This window comes from Euleptes europaea, chromosome 18 (genome assembly GCF_029931775.1).
Source record: "Euleptes europaea isolate rEulEur1 chromosome 18, rEulEur1.hap1, whole genome shotgun sequence".
In the NCBI taxonomy this organism is placed as follows: Eukaryota; Metazoa; Chordata; class Lepidosauria; order Squamata; family Sphaerodactylidae; genus Euleptes; species Euleptes europaea.
In genome coordinates, this window is record NC_079329.1 from 35,950,902 (window position 1) to 35,974,854 (window position 23,953).

General features: G+C 45.4%; 1 protein-coding gene across 1 annotated transcript in view; it reads right to left on the reverse strand.

Moving 5' to 3' along the window:
- IKZF3 (IKAROS family zinc finger 3) overlaps positions 1-23,953 on the reverse strand; it is a 56,796-nt gene that overhangs the window by 15,016 nt on the left and 17,827 nt on the right. Inside the window, exon 4 of the mRNA XM_056863380.1 lies at positions 3,138-3,224. Coding sequence (XP_056719358.1) covers positions 3,138-3,224 — 87 coding nt within the window. The remainder of the gene's footprint in view (positions 1-3,137; positions 3,225-23,953) is intronic.

Genomic DNA, 23,953 nt, shown 5'->3' on the forward strand with positions numbered 1-23,953 from the left:
TTCTTTACCAAAATAATGAAATTCAGCAGTAAAACCAGTGTTTAAAGGCTAATCTTGCATTTAAATGCCATTCAGATGTCATAAAACGGTTCAGAACATAAAGATGTCATTAAAAGAAACAAAATGGAAAACTAGGCAGGACAAAAACATAAGAAGTTATGCGCGTAGCAAAAGGAAACGAACAATGGCATGTTTGTACATCCCTAAATGTGATGTAAAGAGATCTGTAAGTGGGTTTCTTGAGAGGTTGTAAGTATAAATAGTAGCAGACTGGGGATTTGGATTGTGGCTGCAGCCAATTTCCCAACTCCCCCTCCCCTATTTGCCATGCATGGTAAAACATACAGGAACCATTTATGATTTGCATGGGAAAGAGGGCATGAAGGAAAGGGTTAATCCCCCCCTTCCATGCTGCGCTCTAATCTGAATCAGGGCCTTTCCTGCAGCTTTTATTTATACTTATTAAAAAGCAGAGGATCTATTCATGAATCTCCAAAGACTACTTCTAGTTTGGCTGCGAGTTGTGAAAACATTTTGCTAGCAGAACATCACCTAACAATCCTATTGTAACGATACAAACAACAGTAAATGTAAATGATATGGAAAATACTACAAACGCTGTTAGCACTAATACTGACAATGCCAATATTTTATTATACATGATAGCACTAATACTAAAAAAAATCATGGGATAACTTGGCACAATAATTGATCAGCTGTTAATTGATCAGCAATAGCTTCTGTAACTGAGCTTATCCATTCTAAGGATGTTCTCAGTTAATAGTTCATATTAAGAACACGCTATAAACATCAGAACTGAAAGCAAATAAAAAGCACACATTTTACTCTCTCTCTCTCTCTCTCTCTCTCTCTCTCTCTCTCTCTCTCTCTCTCTCTCTCTCTCTCTCTCTCTCTCTCTCTCTCTCTCAAAACCACAAATATGACTACAGAAAATTGCCCCAATCCAGAAACCTGTCTGCAAAAAAATGCTAGGACTGCAAACTTGAATTGCTTTAACTAAAAGATTATTCACCTCAAGATTTGGTTGATTAATTTGTAGGGTGCTCTTTGTGCTCAGCAAGCATAAATTTTAATTACTGGAGTCCTAGGAGCTGTGAATAAATGAGACAATTACTTTTTCCCCCAACATTATTCCGGCTCTGGTACCCGACTGCAACAGGGAATGGCCAAGAAAATAGTAAAGCCGACCTCATCTTCTCACCATGAAATTTATCTTATTAAACTATAAGCTGCTTCACACTTGCTTCCATATTTCAAAAGCATATTTTGGAAATCGGCTAATTTATTCAAAGCTGATCAACTAAACCGATTCACCAGCTAACAGGTAGAAATAAAAAGTCTTTAAATCGACGGACAGCCTCATCAAAAACAGATTACCAGGAGGGAAAAGTGCATGTGGAAACTAAGACCGGATCCAGCAATGGAATGATGGGTTCAGAATTGTATGCGCTGCCCTCTAAGGAGTGGCCTGAATCTCAAACGCATCATCCAATGGTCCATGGGCATTCCAGAATCCGCTTCTCTGGAAGTGGGCTGTTTACTTGGAAAACCGCCACTGACTTCAATAGAAATCCACCTAATGACCCCTGCAGGCTAGGGGGGGGCACTCAGAGTGAGAACACCTTTCCCTCTTACTTTCAAGAGCTTTACCATTCATTTCAACAGTACGAAAAGTTCTGCAATGTGAAAAGAAAGCACATGAAGCCACTTGCTCCATGGTAAAGACTGCAGAGACAAAAAAGTTACCGTGCACATTTCATGAACTACACAAGACTCTGGATATAGAATCATAGAATCATACAGCTGGAAGGGACCACCAGGGTCATCTAGTCCAATCCCCGGCACAATGCAGGAAATTCACAACTACCTTCCCCCCACACCCCCAGTGACCCCTACTCCATGCCCAGAAGATGGCCAAGATGCCCTCCCTCTCATGATCTGCCTAAGGTCATAGAATCCATCAGCATTGCTGACAATTGGCCATCTAGCCTCTGCTTAAAAACTTCCAGGGAAGGAGCGCTTACCACCTCCCAAAGAAGCCTGTTCCACTGAGCAACCGCCCTTGGATGCAATTCATCTGGGCCTGAGGACTTTGTTTTATTTAAAGAAACTAGATGTTTGTGCACTACCCCAACGCCAACCCTAGGCTGCAACTCCCTTTCCTCATCATGTGTTCTGTTTATGCCGTATTGAGCACTGTTTCCCTCACAAGAAAAGACTGCGGAAAAGTAGGAATTGAGCAGTTCTGCCCTCTCTTCATCTCCTGTTACAATTTCAATTTCTCGTCCCCGCAATGGGCTTATCATATTCTTATTCTTACTCTGTACATAGGAAAAGAACCCATTTTTGTTGTGTTTAGCATCTCCCGCTAGCCTAAGCTCATTCTGAGCCTTAGCTTTCCTAACACTCTCCCTACCTAAATGAGTCTTTTTTTATTTCTCAAATCTTTAAAAAGCAGTTTATGGAGCCACCCTGGCCCCTTTAGGCTCTTCCCATTTTTCCTTCTCATAAGAATGTTTTTTGATTGCATCTTCAGTATTTCATCTTTGAGAAACTCCCACCCTTCTTGAACTCCCTTCTCCTTAAGTATTTCTTACCATGGGATTCTACCTAGCGGAAGTTTAAGTTTGTTAAAATTTGCTCTCCTAAAGTCCAACCTATATGTCTGACTACATACAGTTTTCCCTTTCGCAAATATTGTAAATTCCAAGATTACAAGGTCACTACTACCCAGGGTGCCTACTACTTTAACCTCATCAACCAGTTCTTCCCTGTTGGTGAGATCCCCTTGTTTCTCTCTCCACTTTCTGGAATATGAAGTTGTCAGCAAGATAAGTCAGGAATGTATTGGATCTTGCATTTTTAGCAGAGTTGGACTTCCAACAGATATCTGGGTAATTAAAATCTCCCATGACCACTGTGGTAATGAACAAACCCGATTTCCTGCATACAATGGAGGATGGATTCTTGCGCCTGTTAAATACGAGCTTCTGAATCAAGCTTTGCTGAAGAACCATTCGAAATTACCCACCTTTCCACACCTTCCAGTGGGCGTGCACACAAGTCTGTACAGAAAACATTCTTACCAATAAATTTCTGGGGCATGGAACTTTTACGTTTGGCCACGTTGCTCGCTAAGCGATCCAGCACCAGGGCCCGCTCAGTGCCCATCTCGATTTTGCCGTGCCTTCCTTCCACGCCTTCTACATTGGGAAAAGAGGAGGAGGGGAATCAGATGAAAAAGAAAACACAGAGAAGGAAATGTCAAAGGGGAGACAAACATGTTACTACCCGCGGTGGCTTCACCAGGACAGCGGAATGGACATTGCTGTACTGGACATTCCCCCCTCCCTCTGTGGTCAGCACACACACAAACCTTGCAAAGCTCCGAGTTAAGAAGAACCTCACAAAATCCGTGTCTTAACTGTCCATGTCCCCTTGCTAATGAACAGCCTGGACCTGGTAGCTTGTGCAGTGCAGATGGAGACCTCAGCCCTCCCCCACCCCTCCCGCTCAATTTTCCACTTGATTTTGAGTAAGACTGCAAGACACCTGCAGACAGGCCAGATACAGCAAAGGCAGACAGTCAGGCAAAGGGGAAACATTCAGCCCTCAGATGGTAGTCACTCTTGTGTGCTCAGAGAAAAACTCATGAACGAAACTTTGACCTCCTCCTGGTGTGAAGCAATGGCTGACTGGTTATTGATATTGAGGTATTCACCAGCGTGGTGTAGTGGTTAAGAGCGGTGGTTTGGAGCGGTGGACTCTGATCTGGAGAACTGGGTTTGATTCCCTGCTCCTCCACATGAAGCCAGCTGGGTGACCTTGGGCCAGTCACAGCTCTCTCAGCCGGATTGATTCTTCCTTAAGTGGTAGAGAAAGTTGGCATATAAAAACCAACTCTTCTTCTTCTACACCAGGGGTGGGGAACCTTTTTTTCCGCCAAGGGCCATTTGGATATTTATAACATCATTCGCGGGCCATACAAAATTATCAACTTAAAAATTAGCTGACCAAGCCCCAAGCGGGCAGCTGCCCCAGATGACCCCCCTGACATGGGCAAGCAGGCAGGCATCCAACCGGTGGCACACTCGCCCACCTGGTGGCACAGGATGGTCTGTTGCACCAGCCGGGCGTAGCCATCCAGCCACACGCCGGAGTTGCTCCTGCATGGAAGAAATGAGGACACACTGGCTAAGAACTCGCCCCCTCTCCTTCAGAGTTCCCCAAAGGTCAAGCCACTGAGCGCCGGGGTGGGCCCCTTCCCGCCTCTTGCTCCTGTCGGGGCCTTATGCGGTGCCAGGGAGGGCACCTCGGGGCTTAGGCCCCTCCGTCGTCGGCAAGCCCCCCTCTCCACTGCAGGGAGCGCTGCGCTCTGGCGCTCCCCTTGCCAGCCCCGGAGGAAGGAGGGCCCGCATGGCAGGGAGGGGGAGGTGGCGGCCGCCGGGGCAGCTCGCTCTCTGCCTCCCCCTCCCCTCTGAGCTGCGGGCAGCCTCAAGAGAGAAAGGCGCTGCACGGGGCTTCCTCCTCCGGGCGCCTGCACGTGGGCAGAGCCGTACTCAAGGGGCCAAAGAGCCGCATGTGGCTCGGGAGCCGTGGTTTGCCGACCCTTGGGATAGGATATAGCATATGTTAGAGGACAAGATATAAAATTAAGTCCCCCCTCCTCAAACCCTGCCCTCCTCATAATGTGACCAAAGTACGATAGCCTCAGTTTAGTAATTTTAGCTTCTAGGGTCAGTTCAGGCTTGATTTGATCTATAACCCACTGATTTGTTTTTGTTTTTTTTGGCAGTCCACGGTATCCCTAACACTCTCCTCCAACACCACAGATATATGCCATCATATTTCCGATAACTATGTATGGGTGTGAAAGCTGGACAATGAAGAAAGCTGATAGGAAGAAAGTAGATTCCTTTGAAATGGGGTATAAGTCCATAGTCCACCTTCCAAAGTGGCCATTTTCTTCAGGTCAGCTGATCTCTGTTGCGTGGAGATCAGTTGAAATCCCAGGAGATCTTCAGCCACCAGTTGGAGGTTGGCAAAAGTTTTCTGCAGAAGGACACTAACACAGCTAAGGTCCAGTTGGAGGTTGGCAAAAGTGTCCTTCTACTTTTTCTGCAGAAGGACACTAACACAGCTAAGGTCCCCCCAATGCAAGACCAATTGTAATGAACTGGACAGCACTTTGGTGGTGGAAAGTGATGTCAAGTCAGAGCCAACTGAAGGTAGGGTTTTCAAGGCCTTCGACAACCCTGGACTCCTTTGGTGGTCTCCTGTCCAAGTACAAACCAGAGCTGATCCTGCTTAGCAGCCAAGATCTCGGAAGATCAGGCTAGCCTGGGCCATCCAGGTCAGGGCAAGAAGCATCTTGAACCAGAGGAAAGTGATGAACGGGTGAAGAGGGCTGTAAATGGAAGCAAGGCTAAAGACAGAAGCCCTGAGCTTGGCAGAAAAAAAACAGCCTCTCCAACCCAAGCAGAATACTGAGAACTGCAAAGTTAACCCTTTGCTTGTTTTGGCAACTCAAGGTTAAGCCTGCTTCAGACCTCTTTGAATCAGCCCTGAAATGAGTCACAGAAAGGGCCCGCAGCAGATTACTTAATTTGCTGGCTTGCACTTCACACCACATTTTGAAACTGTGGGCCAAGGGCCATCAAAGCGCGCCTCTCCCAAATCTCGCTCAGAAAATGAGTCAGAAGGGATGAGGGGAAGGGGACGGGTTGAATCACGGCGTGATGGCTCTTTCGCTTTCAGGACCTTCCCCTGATTGAAAGCACACAAACACACACACACACAAACCTCTGCTGGAGTTCATAACAAGTGCAGAATAGGTAAGGGAGTGAAGTATTCGGCACCCAGAGAATCTCAGCCGTCAGTTTTAAAAGGAAGCTCATAGTTCTTATGGCAGAGAAAATAAGACTGAATAAGGGCTGACATCTCAGAAGCCAGAGTAACATTTTTAGTAATTGGAGTAATTGGCTTCAATGCCCTTAACCCCTTTTGTAAAAACCAAAGCCAGAAGAAATTACGGGGTTGGGAGGGAGAAGAAAAAGAAGAGCGTTGTGCACATCAGTTCTATTTGCATAATTTACAGGTCTCATAATTCATATTTGGGTTGCCTGGGTACATAACTCTTCTTTTTATTATTATTATTATTATTATTATTATTATTATTATTATTATTATTATTATTATTATTATTATTATTATCATCATCATCATCATCATCATCATCATCATTATCATCATCATCATCATCATCAAGCATGAACAGCTTAGATAATGTAGAAGATAACAGGAACTGTCCAAGTATGTGTGCATGTGAATACACAGGGCCTAGCAAGTAAATTTATGCTGCCTGGGGAGTTATGTGTATCTTGCTGCATTGCTAGGAATGGTGTTTCCCACCTGGACACACAGAGCTTCTGCCCATGCAGAATATAGATTGTGCTCCTTAGACTAGAACAATGGTTCTCAAAGGGAGACACCCCCCCCAATATATAAAAAAGGGAAACAGAAGAGAAAGAAACAAACGCTTCCTGTAGAAGCAGAAATATTATTTAACATGGTAACAACAAACGTTCGTAACTTGGCTCCAGGATCTGGGGGTGCAAATTCAGCCTATTTGGAAAGAATTCACAGGGCATTGAGACCATGCCCCCCAGTGGGAGCAAACCCACATGAAGTAATAATTGCCTTTGCCAGGAAAAAATGCAGGAGTATGTGCATAAAGCCTTGAGAAAAATCAAAGACCTGAAATTCAAAGAGAATAAAATTGTAGTTTGACAGGACTTTTCAATGGAGACATTGTAGCTGAGAGCAGTAATGAAACCATATGCCCAAAAGCTGTTTGATAATGGAATAATGCTGTCCTGGACCTTTCCAGCAGTGATTCTGGTGTATAAAGATGGAGCAAAGATGCACCGAGCAAAGAACCCAACAGAGGCTTTAAAAATGCTGGGGAAGTTTGGCATAAATGCAGGCAACTTGGAACAGGAGTCCAGGGAATCGATGGAACTACAGAGTGAGGAGGAAGAAGATGAAGAAGAGGAGGAGGAGGAGGAGGAACCAGGACCCAGCCAGACTCAAAGCAGAGCCAAGAGACCCAGACAAGGCAAAAAAACGGCTTGAAGTACAAGTATGTTTGGAAAAAAGAGCCAAATGATAAATTGGAACTATGGAGTGCAACAGAGATAAGCCGAAGAAGAATAAAGAAGAAGAAGAAGGAAGATATTAAACTGTTTAAGTGAAATTAATTGTTGACCTTTTGACAAGCAATTACAGGGGGCTTAACAAGAATGGTAAAATGTTGTTAAGGGGGGCATAAGGGGGGAACGCAGATCTCCATTGAGAAAGAAGATGGGAAGGGGTGAAAACCCCTGGTATTTTCAACATCTTCTGAGGGAAGGGGGGTGGGGAGGGGGGAAGGGGAGGGGTAGGAGGGAGGGAGGGAGAGGGGAAGGGGGGAGGACCAACAAAGGGGAAAAAAAGGGGCCATGGGCACACCTTAATTTTAAAACTAATAAGGAATGGTAGAGTCAATTAAGTTACTTTCTTTGAATGAAAATGGCTTGGCCTCAAATGTAAAAAGGTATAGATTGAAAAATATACTACAGAAACAAGGGATAAACATATTATGTATCCAGGAAACACATAAAGATAAAAAGGATGCAAAACCTTTGTTAAATATACCCAGATGGCAGACCACAGTGGAGGAAAGGAGGACGAGGAAATCCAGAGGAGTGGCAATACTAACTCATGACAGTATGAGTATAGAGATAATGGAGCAGATAATTGATAGGGAAGGTAGATATGTATTCTTGAAATTTAAAATGAATAGAGAAAAGTTTACAATAGTAAATATATACGCACCAAATAAAGGACAGAGAAAGTTTATTGAAGGAATTTTTAGAAAACTACAGAAATTTCAAGAAGGACACTTAATCTTAGCAGGAGACTTTAATCTGGACCTACATCAATGTAATAAAATAAATTTAAATAATTGGAAAATACAGGATGTTTTCAAAGTGGTTGGGGGAGACTGTCAGCCCACATACTTCTCTAAAAGGCATAAAAAATTGTGTGTTTGTGTTAAGTGCCGTCAAGTCGCTTCCGACTCATGGCGACCCTATGAATGAAAGTCCTCCAAAATGTCCTATCTTTGACAGCCTTGCTCAGATCTTGCAAATTGAAGGCTGTGGTTACCTTTATTGAGTCAGTCCATCTCTTGTTGGGTCTTCCTCTTTTCCTGCTGCCCTCAACTTTTCCTATCATGACAGTCTTTTCCAGTGACTCTTGTCGTCTCATGACGTGACCAAAATACGACAGCCTCAGTTTAGTCATTTTAGCTTCTAGGGACAGTTCAGGCTTGATTTGATCTATAACCCACTGATTTGTTTTTTTGGCAGTCCACGGAATCCGTAACGCTCTCCTCCAACACCACATTTCAAAGGAATCTATTTTCTTCCTATCAGCTTTCTTCACTGTCCAGCTTTCACACCCATACATAGTAATAGGGAATATGATGGCATGAATTAATCTAGTCTTGGTGGCCAGAGTCACATCCTTACACTTCAAAATCTTTTCTAGCTCCTTCATGGCTGCCCTTCCCAGTCTCAATCTCCTTCTAATTTCTTTGCTGCAGTCTCCCTTTTGGTTGATGGTGGAGCCAAGGAATAGGAAGTCTTCAACAATTTCAATTTCCTCATTGTCAACCTTAAAGTTGTGTAATTCTCCTGTAGTCATTACTTTTGTTTTCTTGATGTTCAGCTGTAGTCCTGCTTTGGCACTTTCTCTTTTAACTTTCAGCAATAGTTGTTTCAAATCTTCACTATTTTCTGCCAATAATGTAGTGTCATCAGCATATCTCAAATTATTAATGTTCCTCCCTCCAATTTTCACACCACCTTCATCTAAATCTAATCCAGCTTTCCTAATTATATGTTCTGCATATAGATTGAAGAGATAGGGAGATAAAATACATCCTTGTCTGACACCTTTGCCAATTGGAAACCATTCCGTTTCTCCATATTCTGTTCTAACTGAGGCCTCTTGTCCAGAGTACAGGTTGCGCCTCAAAACGATCAGATGTAGTGGCACACCCATTTCCTTTAAAACCAGCCATAGCTTTTCATGATCCACACAGTCAAAAGCTTTGTTGTAATCTATGAAACACAAGCTGATTTTCTTCTGAAATTCTCTCGTACGCTCCAGTAACCAGCGTATATTTGCAATATGATCTCTAGTGCCTCTTCCTTTTCTGAAACCAGCTTGAACATCAGGCATTTCTCGTTCCATATATGGTAACAGCCTTTGCTGTAAGATTTTGAGCATCACTTTACTTGCATGAGAAATTAATGCAATGGTCCGATAGTTGTTGCAATCTTTGATGTCTCCTTTCTTGGGAATTGGAATGTAAATGGATTGTTTCCAGTCTGTGGGCCATTGTTTTGTTTTCCATATCTGTTGACATATTCTTGTCAAGATTTTGATGGACTCCGTTTCTGTGGCTTGGAATAGCTCTATTGATATCCCATCTGCTCCTGGTGATTTGTTTCTCCCGATTGCTCTCAATGCAGCTTTCACTTCACTTTCTAAAACTGTAGGTTCTTCTTCAAAAGATTCTTCTTGGAAAGAATCTTTTATCCTTTCATCTCTTCTATATAGTTCTTCAGTGTATTGTTCCCATCTTTTCTTTATTTTGTCCTGTTCAGTTAATGTATTTCCATGCTGATCTTTCAGCATGCCTAACCGAGCTTTAAATTTCCCTTTGATTTCTTGGATCTTGTGGAACAGATCTCTTGTTCTTCCTTTTTTGTTGTTCTCTTCTATTTCTTGACACTGGTTATTATAATAGGTCTCTTTGTCTCTACGTGCTAGTCGCTGGAACGTTGCACTTAGACTTTTGATTCTATTTCTGTCACCTTCTACTTTTGCTTCTCGTCTATCTCTGGCAATTTTAAGAGTCTCCTCAGACATCCATCGAGGTTTTTCTTTTCTTTTGGCTACAGGAATAGTCTTTGCACATTCTTCCTTGATAATATCTCTAGTTTCCACCCATAGTTCTTCAGGTTTACATTCACTTGAACTTAGTAATGCAAATCTGTTCCTTACATGGTCTTTAAACTCTTCCGGAATATTGCTTAGATTGTATTTTGGTGCTATGAATGTTTTGGTGTTTTTCTTAAGCTTTATCTTTATTTTCGATATTAGCAATTCATGATCTGTACCGCAGTCGGCTCCTGGTCTTGTTTTGGCCGAGAGAATAGAGCTTCTCCATCTTCTGCTTCCAATTATATAATCTATTTGATTTCTATACTGGCCGTCTGGTGATGTCCATGTATACAATCGTCTATTTGGTTGCCTGAAACATGTGTTTGCAATGAACAGATTGTTGTCTTCACAGAATTCTACGAGGCGTTCTCCTGCTTCATTCCGTGCTCCTAGCCCAAATCTGCCAACAACATTTGATTCTGCTTTGTTTCCTACTTTTGCGTTCCAATCACCTATGATTATCAGCATATCTTGTTTAGGTGTGTGATCAATTTCTTCCTGAACACTGGCATAAAAACTTTCAATTTCTTCCTCATCAACATCTGTAGTTGGGGCATAAACTTGAAGGATGCTTATGTTGATAGGCTTTCCCTGAAGTCTGATTGATATTATTCGGTCAGACTTTGCATTATAGCTCCTGACTGCCTTTGCTACATCTTGCCTCACTATTAAAGCAACTCCGTTTCTTCTCTTTTTGTCATTCCCTGAATAAAACACTTTGTAATTTTCTGATTGAAAATGTCCTAATCCAGTCCACTTTAATTCACTTATTCCCAGGACTGAAATGTCCATACGTTCCATTTCTTGTTTAACAATTTCAAGCTTATTTAAAAAATTTACCCAAATAGATTATGTGCTTGTTAAGGACATGGGTGAGCTAGAAGTAATAAAGGTAGAAACGGGAATAATTTGGGTGTCTGACCATGCACCAATTACAATGGAGGTTAAAATAGGGGAAGAGCAGAAAAGGAGAATGTGGAGATTTAAAAATAATATATTAAGGAGGGAAATAGATAGAATGGATATGAAGAGAGATATAAGATATTTTTTTAAGGAGAACAAAAATACAGCTAAGGAGCAAGTTGTTTGGGATGCTTTCAAAGCAACTATGAGGGGCATTTGTATATCTAAAGAAAGTAGACGTAGAAAGGAGATAAACAAAAATAGGAACCAAAGTTTGAAAGAAATTAATGAATTGCAACAGGAGTTACGAAAGAGATATGATAGTAGCATCCAGGAAAAAAATTAGAGAGATGCAGAAAAGGATGGATGAACAGGATGAACTATTCTTATGGAAGAGGGATACCCTAATTAAAAATGAGTTTCATAGAAACAATGTAAACACAATGAAAAGATTAGCAAACTATCTGAAGAAAAGAAAAGAAAGGCATAATGTGGGAAGTATTATAGGAGAGTGAAAAAAACAGGTATATATAAATAAAAAAATAAGAGAGGCTTTGGCTAAATTTTATCAAAATTTATATAAAGCAGAGGAGGGAGCAGAATTTGGAGAAATAGTAAACAAAAGATTGAAGGAGGAAGAGAATGAAGGGTTAAATGAAGAAATTACAGTACAGGAAATATTAGATGTAATAGTAGGTTTGAAGAATGGAAAATCGCCAGGACTTGACGGGTACACAGCTGAATTTTATAAAGAAATGAAAGAACTAATTGCTCCTGAGCTATGCAATTTATGTAATAATATATGGAAAGGGGGAAATACCCCTGAATCTTGGAAAAGCGCAGAGATAGTCACTATACTAAAAGACCTGAAAGACCCATTAGAGTTAGGCTCTTATCGGCCAATTAGTTTAATGAATCAGGACTACAAAATATTTGCAAAAGTATTAGCGAACCGCTTGGAAAAGATTTTGCCAAATTTGATTAAAGAAGACCAATATGGATTTGTCAAAGGAAGGTATATAGGGCACCCTATTAGAAATGTAATTAATATACTGACTTATAAGGACAGGAGGAACTTTGCAATAGTAAAATTGGATATTTACAAAGCATTCAATACATTTAACCATGATTATTTAATATAGGTAATGGGAAAGATGGGATTCAGAGGTCCTTTTTTGAGAGTAATAGAAGAAATCTATAGAGGAGGGAAAGCAATAATTAGGGTAAATGAGGGGCACTCGGAAGAGATCCCTATACAAAGAGGGGTCAAACAAGATCCATTGTCACCTATGCTGTTTGCACTGGCAATGGAACCATTGGCTGATAGAATTTGTAACAGTGTAAGAATACAGGGATATAAGATAGGAAAAGAGGAGGTGAAAATTAATCTGTTCGCAGATGATATATTATTGATAATGGAACAACCATTGGCAGGTCTTAAAGAGCTAATGATTATTTTGCATGATTTCAAGAATATTTCAGGGCTGGGAGTAAACATAAAAAAATCAGAAATTATGTGGTTCAATGGAACGAAAAAGGAAAAAGAGGAAGTCAGGAAATATACAGGAATGAAAACAGGCATTAAAAAGATTAAATACTTGGGAGTACAGTTACCAAAGAATATATAATAAGAATGATAAATATTAATTATAAGGAGATATGGAAAAAGATGAGTAAGAAGATGGAGGAATGGAAGAATAAAAGCTTGAGTATATTAAATAAAATTAGGGCAGCCAAAACGTTTATAATATCAAAAATGATGTACTTGTTTCAGACTCTCCCGGTGGAACTAGATTCACGGCAAGTGGGTGCGTGGGATGAAGCTATTAGGAAATGGGTATATGGAGGAAAGAAGGCAAGAGTAATGAAGAAAATTATTTATGCGCCTCAGGAGGAATTGGAATGGGGTCTCCCACAATTACAACAGTATTATGAAGAATTTCATTTAAAAGCATTGATGGAGATTGAGGGAGCTGAAAATATGAAATGGATAAGAGTAGAGAATGAATTAAATCAAGGTATGGGAAAATATGGGATATTTACAGAAAATTTAAAGCTTTACAATTAACTAAGGGCCCGAGACGGGCAGTATTGAGTGTTTGGAAGAAATGGAAAATGAAGTGGATGAACAAACAATCAAGATTGACTCCAATAGTCTGAGTGAAGGAAAGGGTCATAGATGGTAACAGGGTTAAAAATGAAAAATAAGAGTTATTAAAGAGTGAAGGACATATTAGATCACCAAGGAAATTTGAAACCTTTTCAGAGAGTATTAGATGAAGTGGGCCAAAGACATTGGCTGGGACTGAGGGGACTACATGAAGCAGTAAAACAAGGAAGATGGGGAGAATGTATGAAAAGAGAGGACAATGAATTGGAAGAGTTAATAAAGAGTGAAGCATATATTAGAAAAGGATTAGTAGGGAAAATATACAGAATGATGATAAGAGAAAGAATTCATGATTAGAATAATACAGGCAAAATGGGCACAAGAAACTACAATATCAACACAAATGGTGAATAAATTGATGAAGGGTATTAAAATGTTGAAGATGGATAGATATAAAGAGTTGGAAAGGAAAATAATGCTGAAGTGGTACAGAACACTGGCCCAAATAGCACATATGATCAAAGGAATGAGACCGAATTGTTGGCATTGTAACGCAAAAGAGGGGTGGTTCTCACATTTGTGGTGGGAGTGCCCAAGGGTAATAGAATTTTGGAACAAAATAGTTAGTAAAATTAGAGAATTGTTTAAGATTAGACTTCAAGTAACTGTAGACCCGATGTTTATGGGAATAATGGGGTGTGAGAAGGTAGAAAAGAGTGAACAAGAGATGTTGAAAGCGATGATATTAGGGGCTCACGCAGTTATAGCTTTTGGATGGAAAGATAAAACAAAGTGGACTATGGACAGGTGGAATAATTATGTGTTCGAATATGTGCAAACAGATGTATTGGGATACTTAAAACAACAGACGATGGGAGAAACAGAAGAAATGGAAATAAAGACTAAGTGGAACCCATACATTAACTGGGTGAAAAGAGGAGAAGCCAACATAGAGACTAGTAAAACTAAAAGGGCTATGCTCATGGCTGAAAATATGATATTATGGATTGGTCCGTGGGGGAAGGGAAAGGGGGGGGGAATTTGTATTGGAAGAAGGAAAGTGTAAATTGTAATTATAAAGGTATGGAGATGTAAAATGACCTCCAATGCAATAAAAAATATATTAAAACAAAACTAAACATGGTAACTAACATTGTCTACATTCTAAAGCAATTTAAGATGTGAGTTCAACTCACCTTTGAGCCTCTTCTGCCAAAGTCTGACACAGAAAGGGGAAGTGGGAAGGCATTTGGGATTCTGGTGAACAGCAGCTTTCACATTTGTATTACCAAACTGACCTGGATAGCTCAGGCTAGCCCGATCTTGTCAGATCTCAGAAGCTAAGCAGGGTTGGCCCTGGCCATTATTTGGAAGGGAGAACACCAAAGAATACCAGTGTCATGACATGGAGGCAGGCAATGGCAAACCACCTCTGAATGTCTCTTGCCTTGAAAGCCCCATGGGGTTGCCATAATTCAGCTGTGACTTCATGGCAATAAAATACCAAGCTAACGGAAGCAATGGACAGTATAATCCTGTGAAAATACCCTAGACACCCTACCCTGTACACACAAAAGACAGATAATAGAGGCTTTCCATGGAGAACTGCCTCCGCATACAAGCATTTGGAAAATAGGAAGACCCAACATGAGATAGATTGACATGAGATAGATTAAAGGAAGCCACAGCCCTCAAGGCTGTTAACGATAGGACATTTCAGAGGACATTGATTCACAGGGTCGCCATGAGTCAGAAGTGACTTGATGGCACTTAAGATGTACACACATTGCCTTTTTGGGAGGGCAAATGGCTCAGTGACTAGGGTTACTAGCTCTGGGTTGGGAAATGCCTGGAGATTTGTGGGGGTGGAGCCTGGGGAGGATGGGGTTTGCAGAGGGGAGGGACCTCAGCAGGGTATAATGCCACAGAGTCCACCCTCCGAAGCAGCCATCTTCTCCAGAGGAACTGATTGTCAGGCACCGGCCTGGGAAAGGCACCCAATGGTCAGGCCAGGTGGCGTTTCATGGTCTCACTGTTATTCAAATGTCAGCTCTGGGCTCACCAGATAAATCCCACAAACAGACTTCCAGGCAGGTCTTCCTACGAAAGCTGGTTTATTAGGAAATATACCGCGAGTTACAGAAATTGACTTGAAACTTTGACAAGGATACTAATGGAAGGGAAACCAAAGGTACGGGTGGTATAAAGGTGAAAGTTAACTTTCAGGATGACTTCTGGTTGCTAGGGCAACCCCCTAGATAACATTCGTTCCCGGGAGCGATCAAAGACTAAACTGAATAGGGCTGAATAACAGTGAGACCTTGAAACGCCACCTGGCCTGACCACTGGGCGCCTTTCCCAGGCCGGTGCCTGACATTACAATGGGGAGGGCTTGTCCGGGTATGACGTATGGAACTGGTGGGTTAGCCGGGGGGCTGAAACATGGTGACGAGCAACCCATTCATCGTAAGCTGGACCAAAATGTTTCCAACAAACTAAATACTGCATTACCCCCCGGTGGATGCGGGAATCGAGGATTTTGGAAACCTTGAAGTGCTCTCCCCCCCCCCACCATCCCAGGCACCTCCTGGGGGGGGGGTTCTGGATGCCATCTGGGCGAGGGCACATGTTGCTTTAAAAGACTAATATGGAAAACTGGATGGATCCTCCTCAGTGATTTGGGGAGACAGAGTTCCACAGTTACTTCGTTAAGGTCCTACATACTTTTCACGGAGTTTTTTACAAGGGCAGAGGGATCGCAGTTTTTTGGTGGACAGGTACACCAGATCCCCCACCTTGAATTCCCAACCAGGTGAACAATGTTTATCTGCCTGAATCTTGTATTTATGCCCCCCTCAGGCCTCCCTCCTCCCATGTCGGGAGAACTAAGCAGTACTTAGTTCGTTGGAAACATTTTGGTCCTGCTTACAATGAATGGGTTGCTCGTCACCATGTTTCAGCCCCCCGGCTAACCCACCAGTTCCATACGTCATACCCGGACAAGCCCTCCCAGTAGTAATGTCAGGCACCGGCCTGGGAAAGGCGCCCAGTGGTCAGGCCAGGTGGCGTTTCAAGGTCTCACTGTTATTCAGCCCTATTCAGTTTAGTCTTTGATCGCTCCTGGGAACGAATGTTATCTAGGGGGTTGCCCTAGCAACTAGTAGTCATCCTGAAAGTTTACTTTCGCCTTTATATCACCCGTACCTTTGGTTTCCCTTCCATTAGTATCCTTGTCAAAGTTTCAAGTCAATTTCTGTAACTCACTGTATATTTCCTAATAAACCAGCTTTCGTAGGAAGACCTGCCTGGAAGTCTGTTTGTGGGATTTATCTGGTGAGCCCAGAGCTGACACTGATCTTGATCTATTGTAATGGCAGAAGATCTCCAGGTGCCACTGGAGGCTGGCAACCCTAATAGTGGCAGAATCTACTTTGCATGCAGATAGTCCCAGGTTGAATCCCTGGCGTCTGTAGCTAAAAGGATCAGGTAACAGGTGATATGAAAGACTTCTTCCTGAGATAGGATTGCCAACCTCCAGGTGGTGCTAGAGATCTCCTACTATTACAACTGATTTCCAGCCGATAGAGATCGGTTCACCTGGAGAAATAAGCGCTTTGACAATTAGACTCTATGGCATTGAAGTCCCTCCCCTCTCCAAACCACGCCCTTCTCAGGCTCCGCCCCCAAAATCTCCAGGTATTTCCCAACCTGGAGCTGGCAACCCTATCCTGAGACCCTGGAGAAGCACGGCTGGACACATGAACACATGAAGCTGCCTTCTACTGAATCAGACCCTTGGTCCATCAAAGTCAGTATTGTCTACTCAGACTGGCAGCGGCCCTCCAGGGTCTCAGGTAGAGGTCTTTCACAACACCTACCTGCCTAGTCCCTTTTAACTGGAGATGCTGGGGACTGAACCTGGGACCTTCTGCATGCCAAGCAGATGCTCTACCTCTGAGCCACAGCCCCTCCCACAGTAGACAATACTGGCTTTGACAGACCAAGGGTCCGACCCCCAGTATAAACCATTTTCATGAGTTCACCTAGCTGTGCTCATGAGAATTTGGTCACCATGTTCTAAAGCCAACAGGAATTGAGGAAATACACCCAGGGAACTAACATACGCCTGCCCACCCATACCTTTGTTAATAATGTGTGAGCAGGAGTCTTGTGGCACTTCAAAGACTAACCATTTTTTTTTATTCCAACGTAGGCTGTTACCGCACTTGTATTCCCACCGATGTATTAAGAGTTTGAAAACGTTATAAAAAATACTGTTCGCACTTTGGGGGTTACCGCACTTGTATTCCCAGTGATGTATTAAAAGTTTGAAAATGTTATTAAAAGTACTGTTCGCACTTTCTATGTATTCCCACCAATGTATTAAGAGTTTGAAAACGTTATAAAAAAATACTGTTCGCACTTTGTTTGGCCCCTTTAGCTGTGAAGATGTCTTCCAACCATTTATAAGCCGTGGTATCCAAAAACCCTTTTAAAGCGATGTTTTTTATAACATTTTCAAACCCTTAATACATTGCTGGGAATACAAAGTGCGGTAACACCCTTTGTTTCGCCCCTTTAGCTGTGAAGTCTTCCAACCATTTATAAGCCGTGGTATCCAAAAAACCTTTTAAAAGCGATGTTTTTTATAACATTTTCAAACTCTTCCCTGGGAATACAAAGTGTGGTTACCCCCTTAAACTTCCATGGCATAAAGTGCTCTATTCCATGAAAGTGCTCTATTCTTTAAAGTGCCACACGACTCCTGTTCATTTTTGCTGCAGCGCAGTACCCCTCTAGAATTCATAATTTGTGGCACATTGATAGCCTTTTTTTTAAAGCTATTTTCTTCCAGTTTACAAAAAATTCCTTGTCTGGCTGTCCAGGTGATTTTCATGCTTATTGCATTGGATCAGGCCAATAGAGAGCCAGCGTAGTGTAGTGGTTAAGAGCGGTGGTTCAGAGTGGTGGACTCTGATCTGGAGAACCGGGTTTGATTCCCCACTCCTCCACACAAGCAGAGTGTGAGGGTCTCTGTCTTTGTGTCTCTGCTTTCCATCACCTGCGGTGTTATCAGTGAACTCGTAAAAGCAGTTCACACCTTCTGGTCTCAGGCGCCAGGCCTGATGGCCCATGTATCTTCCCCCCCGCTGTTCTTCCTGCCAGTACTCCCTCTGGCCGGTGCGGCCTTGGAAGTGTGATAGCCGCACCAGACTTCCTGGGATCCGTCTGATGTTTTGTATTATGCCAAGCTTGTAACTTCCCATAACAATAAGTGTGAACCCCAGTGCCCCAGTGCCCTGGAGTCAATATATTCTGTAAACCCGCATAGCCCCTCACTTGCAACTTTCTACCTGTGCCTGTCTCATCTCCTGAAGGCTTCAATAAATCTATTGTTTCTGTATCAACGTCTGAGCAACTGATTTGGAGAAGCAAACTCAGGGAGGGGGATCTCTCACATTAAGTTGCAAGTCTTTGCCTCCCGGACTGCAGCTGTACCGCTTTGGACAGAATGTCAGCCGACGAGGACACCACCCCTAACCCCGATGCCCCCAAGGAACCGGACGAGCCGGAGAAGCCGGACCCGAAGGAGGAGGGAGCCAAGCCAAAGAAACCGAAGGGTCGCGCCCCCGACCAAGATCGGGACGAACGTCCCCGGGGGCTTACTTATTGGCTGGACTCCCCCAAGGGCTGGTCGCTCTCGCGGACTGCGGCGAAGGATCGCCGGTTGGCCTTCCCCAGCACGGGACTCGAAGGGGACCCGGCCCGCAAAGAGGCCCTCATGGAGGAAGAACGAAAGCAGTGGCAGGAAGACCGCCGGGCTATGCAGGAGCAGATGGAGACCATGCAACGCGTAATGGGTGAGATGGCCACGGCCCTAGATGCGCTGAAGTTGCAACCTCCAGCCGGTGCTCCCCCAGACGGGGCGCCGGTAGTTCCGCCCGCAACCCCTGCCCCCCCGGCCCGTCGGGACCTGAAAGTCACGTATGACGGGTCGGGAGACCAGTTGACCTTTTTTATGGTCCAAGTAGACATTTTTATGCGGGAACAAGGCCGAACCTTCGTTTCTGAGGAGTCCCGGGTGCAGTACGTGGCTTCCTTACTGCAAGGGGAGGCGGCTGCCTGGATGGTGTTGCAGTATGAACTCCGCTCGCCGGTGCTGCGAACCCTGGACGAGTTCATGGTAGCGCTCCGAAACCGTTTTGAGGACCCGACTCTGGGTGAGCGGGCTAAAGCCTCCCTGATGCAACTGCGCCAAGGGACTAAGTCGGTGGCGCAGTATGCAAGTGAGTTCCAGTCACTGGCCAGCCGAATTCTGGACTGGAGTGAAGCTACCTTGGTACAATGTTTCAGGGAGGGTCTCAACCCAGACCTCCAACATTGGGCTTTCATGCAAGGGAACCCCCCGGATGTGGAAGGTTGGGTTCGCCATGCTGCTGACATCGAGAATCGCAAACAACTCCTGAACTTGTCCAAGCAACGGCTTGGGCGAGACCCCAGGCCCCGAGGTGACCGGGGCCGGGAACTCCGGCAAGGGGGTGGCGGGGGTCTCTCGGCCGCGGAACGCCGCAAGCGGTTCGAGGCCGGCGTCTGCCTGATCTGCGGGGGAAAGGGTCACTTTGCATCGCAATGCCCCTCTCGCTCCGGCCGTCCGACCCCCCCCCGCCAAACCCAGGCCGAGCCGACGAAACCGGCCGCCGACAGCCAGCCTCGCCGCAGAAGTGGACCACTGAGCCGGCGCTCCGGCGCACCCTCCGCTCTCCACGCGCGCCCCCAGGATGGGGCATCCGACTCTACGGTCCCATCGGGGTCCCGGATTACAAATACCGTCTTTGATTCGGACGGCTCCCCGGAAGCCACCACCCCGTCCCCCTCTTCCAGCGAGGAGGAAGAGTGGGAACAGCCGGCAAAAAACGCCGTCGGTCTGCTGTAGAGGGGGCTCCGCAGCAGACCGTCCCTATCGTTGTGCAAGGAGCTCCACCGATGGTAAGCGCCCAAGAGGACAATGTATTTGTGCGTGTTCATCTGTCCCTACCCAAAGGGGGTCCCCCGTTAGAGGTCCCCGCGTTGGTCGACTCGGGGTGTGCCCGCACCATGATAAATGAGGAAACTGCCCAGAAGTTGGGTGTCCGGCGCAAACGGCTTCCGGGGCCCCTCCGTTTTTCCCAAATGGACGGGAGTGACTTTAAACGGGGCCCTGTGACCCACAGAACTGCAGCCGTGATTATGTCCGTGGGGGAACATTGGGAACGGTTGTATTTCACCATCGCCCCTATTGTAACCCCTGTGGTGTTGGGGATGAACTGGTTAAGGGGACACAATCCCTCCATTGATTGGGTTAAACGGGTGCTTTCCTTCCCCGAAAACCCCTGTGGGTTGCATGACAAGGAACGGGTACTCAGAACTCCAGCCGCCGCACTGGTAGGGTCCCCCGCCCCAGTCTCTCCTCAATTACCCTCTGAGTACTCGCAGTTTACTGATGTTTTCGATGTTAGAGAGTGCGACGAACTGCCTCCCCACAGAGAAACGGACTGTGCCATCGAGATTGTAGGGGAAGGCAAACTGTCCAAGGGAAAGGTTTACCCCATGAGCCCTAGTGAAAAGACTGTGTTGCGAGACTATCTGGATGTCAATCTGGCGAGGGGTTTCATACGCCCCTCCAAGGCTCCTTATTCAGCCCCAGCTTTCTTTGTAAAGAAAAAGACGGGAGATTTAAGACTGTGTATTGACTTTCGCAGACTGAACGCAGTCACCCAGTCTAATGCTTACCCCCTCCCTCTTATTCCTGACCTTCTAGCACAATTAAAGGAGGGCCGAATCTTCACCAAACTGGACTTGGTAGAAGCCTACCACCGCATTCGCATCAAAGAAGGAGACGAACCCAAAACGGCCTTTTCCAGTTGTTTTGGGATGTTTGAGTACCTGGTCATGCCGTTCGGACTTTCGGGGGCTCCGAGTGTCTTTATGCAATTAATTAATGAAGTTTTGCATGATTTACTGTTTCGGGGGGTGGTGGTATTTCTCGATGACATTCTTATTTACTCTGAGACCATGGAAGAACATGTGCGCCTAGTGCGAGAAGTGCTCCAGCGGCTGCGGGAGCACAAACTGTATGCTAAGGTGTCCAAGTGTGAATTCCACCAACCTTCTATTACATTTCTGGGGTATGTGATTTCCCACCAAGGGTTGGAAATGGACCCCACCAAGGTCCAGGCGGTGCGGGACTGGGAAACCCCCACTACCCGCCGCCAACTTCAACAGTTTTTGGGGTTTGCCAACTTTTACCGGAATTTCATTCCCAACTTTGCCCAAGTTGCGCTTCCCCTCACTGCCCTGTTGCGTACCAAGGACAGGGGGGCTAGCGCCGCACTCCCCTCAGCCCGTCTGCAATGGTCTCCCCAATGCCAGCAAGCTTTTGAACGTTTAAAGCTACTTTTTTCATCCGAACCCGTTTTAGCTCACCCGGATTGCACCAAGCCCTTCGTGGTGCAGGTGGATGCCTCGGATGTAGCCATGGGCGGGGCCCTATTGCAGAGGGATGAGGGGGGACGGTTGAGGCCATGCGCCTACTTCTCCAAGAAGTTTTCCCAGTCCGAAATCAACTGGGCCATTTGGGAGAAGGAGGCAGCAGCGGTCAAACATGCCCTTACCATATGGAGACACTTCTTGGAGGGGGCCGAGCTGCCGTTTGAGGTGTGCACAGATCACAAGAATCTTGAGGCTCTCAAGGGAGCTAGAAAACTCAATGCCAAACAGATTCGGTGGGCCCAATTTTTTGCAAAATTCCGGTTCACCCTCAAACATGTCCCTGGCAAAGAAAATGCCCTAGCTGATGCTTTGTCACGACTTCCCCAGTATCGCAACGATTTCGATCGCCCCGTCGACTCCCTGTTCACTCCCGAACAGCGAGGGGAAGTCCCTGGCTTGGCCGTCACCACCCGATCTCAAGCCCGCCAACCGGAGACCCCCCCTACACTCAAAGGTATCCCGGAAGCATTCCAACAGCGACTCCGGGACGCCTCCTTACAGGAGGAGGAGCACCATCTCCTCCCCACTGGCTTGGAACGAACCAACACTTGGTGGGTGCAGGGGGGGAAACTATATGTCCCATCTTCCCTTCGCAAAGAAGTATTGGGACTTGTACATGGGGCCAGGCTAGCGGGTCATTTTGGTTTCATAAAAACGCTTCACCTGGTTCGAAGGCAATTCTGGTGGCCCGGTATGAGATCTGATGTAGAGTTGTATGTGCGCAGCTGCCCCACCTGCGCCACAGCCAAGAAACGGATGGGAAAACCCCCGGGGCTTCTCAAACCGCTTGAGAACCCCTCCCGTCCCTGGGAAGTCATCGCCATGGATTTTATCACCGACCTACCTCCAAGTCGGGGGAAAACGGTTCTCTGGGTTATCACAGACCTCTTTTCCAAACAGGTTCATTTCGTTCCATGTGCAGGTCTTCCTTCAGCCCAGGGCTTAGCTAAACTGTTCATCACGCACGTCCTCAGGCTACACTCGATCCCGAGGAAGGTCCTCTCCGACCGGGGGGTCCAGTTTGTTGCCAAATTCTGGCGGGCTTTCCTAAAGTTAATGGGAGTGGAGGAACAGGGCCTTTCGTCCGCCTATCACCCCCAAACGGATGGTCAAACGGAACGAGTAAATGCGGTAGTAGAATGTTATTTGCGTTGCTATGTAAATTTCCACCAGGACGACTGGGTCGACCTGCTGCCATTTGCCGAATATGCGTACAACAATGCGCCTCATTCCTCTACCGGCTTTAGTCCCTTCCAAGTTATATACGGGACGGATTTTGGCCCTTTCGGTTCTGCCCCCGTCTCGCCAGAGCTCCAGTCTACCCCTGATCTTCAGGAGTGGATTCAGGTGGTTAAATCCACCTGGCCATGGTTGCTCAAAAATCTGGAAAGGGCAAAAAGCAAGTACAAGGAACAAGCAGACAAACACCGGTCTCCGGGATGGGAACTCAAGGTGGGGGAGCAAGTCTATCTGTCCACCAAAAACCTTCGCTCTCTTCGCCCCTGCAAAAAACTGAGCGACCGTTATGTAGGACCTTTCCCCATTACCAGAGTAATCAACGAGGTTACCGTGGAACTGAGTCTCCCTAAGACTCTCAAGGGAGTTCATCCAGTCTTCCATATAAGCCTCCTCAAACCTTATGTAGCAGCTCCCCAATTCCACCCCCCTCCCGCTCATGAGATTCCTACCGTAGTAGGAGGGGATACCCATTTGGAAATATCCAAGGTTTTAGATTCCAAATGGAAGAAAGGGAAACTGTTTTACTTTGTTCGCTGGAAAAACCTTGGCTCCGCTCATGACGAATGGGTGGCCGCACCCCACATGGCAGCTCCTCGCTTGGTCCGAGAATTCCACCTCGCTTATCCCGATAAGCCTCGTCCTCCCGGAGGGGGGCCTTAAGGGGGGCAGAATGTGAGGGTCTCTGTCTTTGTGTCTCTGCTTTCCATCACCTGCGGTGTTATCAGTGAACTCGTAAAAGCAGTTCACACCTTCTGGTCTCAGGCGCCAGGCCTGATGGCCCATGTATCTTCCCCCCCGCTGTTCTTCCTGCCAGTACTCCCTCTGGCCGGTGCGGCCTTGGAAGTGTGATAGCCGCACCAGACTTCCTGGGATCCGTCTGATGTTTTGTATTATGCCAAGCTTGTAACTTCCCATAACAATAAGTGTGAACCCCAGTGCCCCAGTGCCCTGGAGTCAATATATTCTGTAAACCCGCATAGCCCCTCACTTGCAACTTTCTACCTGTGCCTGTCTCATCTCCTGAAGGCTTCAATAAATCTATTGTTTCTGTATCAACGTCTGAGCAACTGATTTGGAGAAGCAAACTCAGGGAGG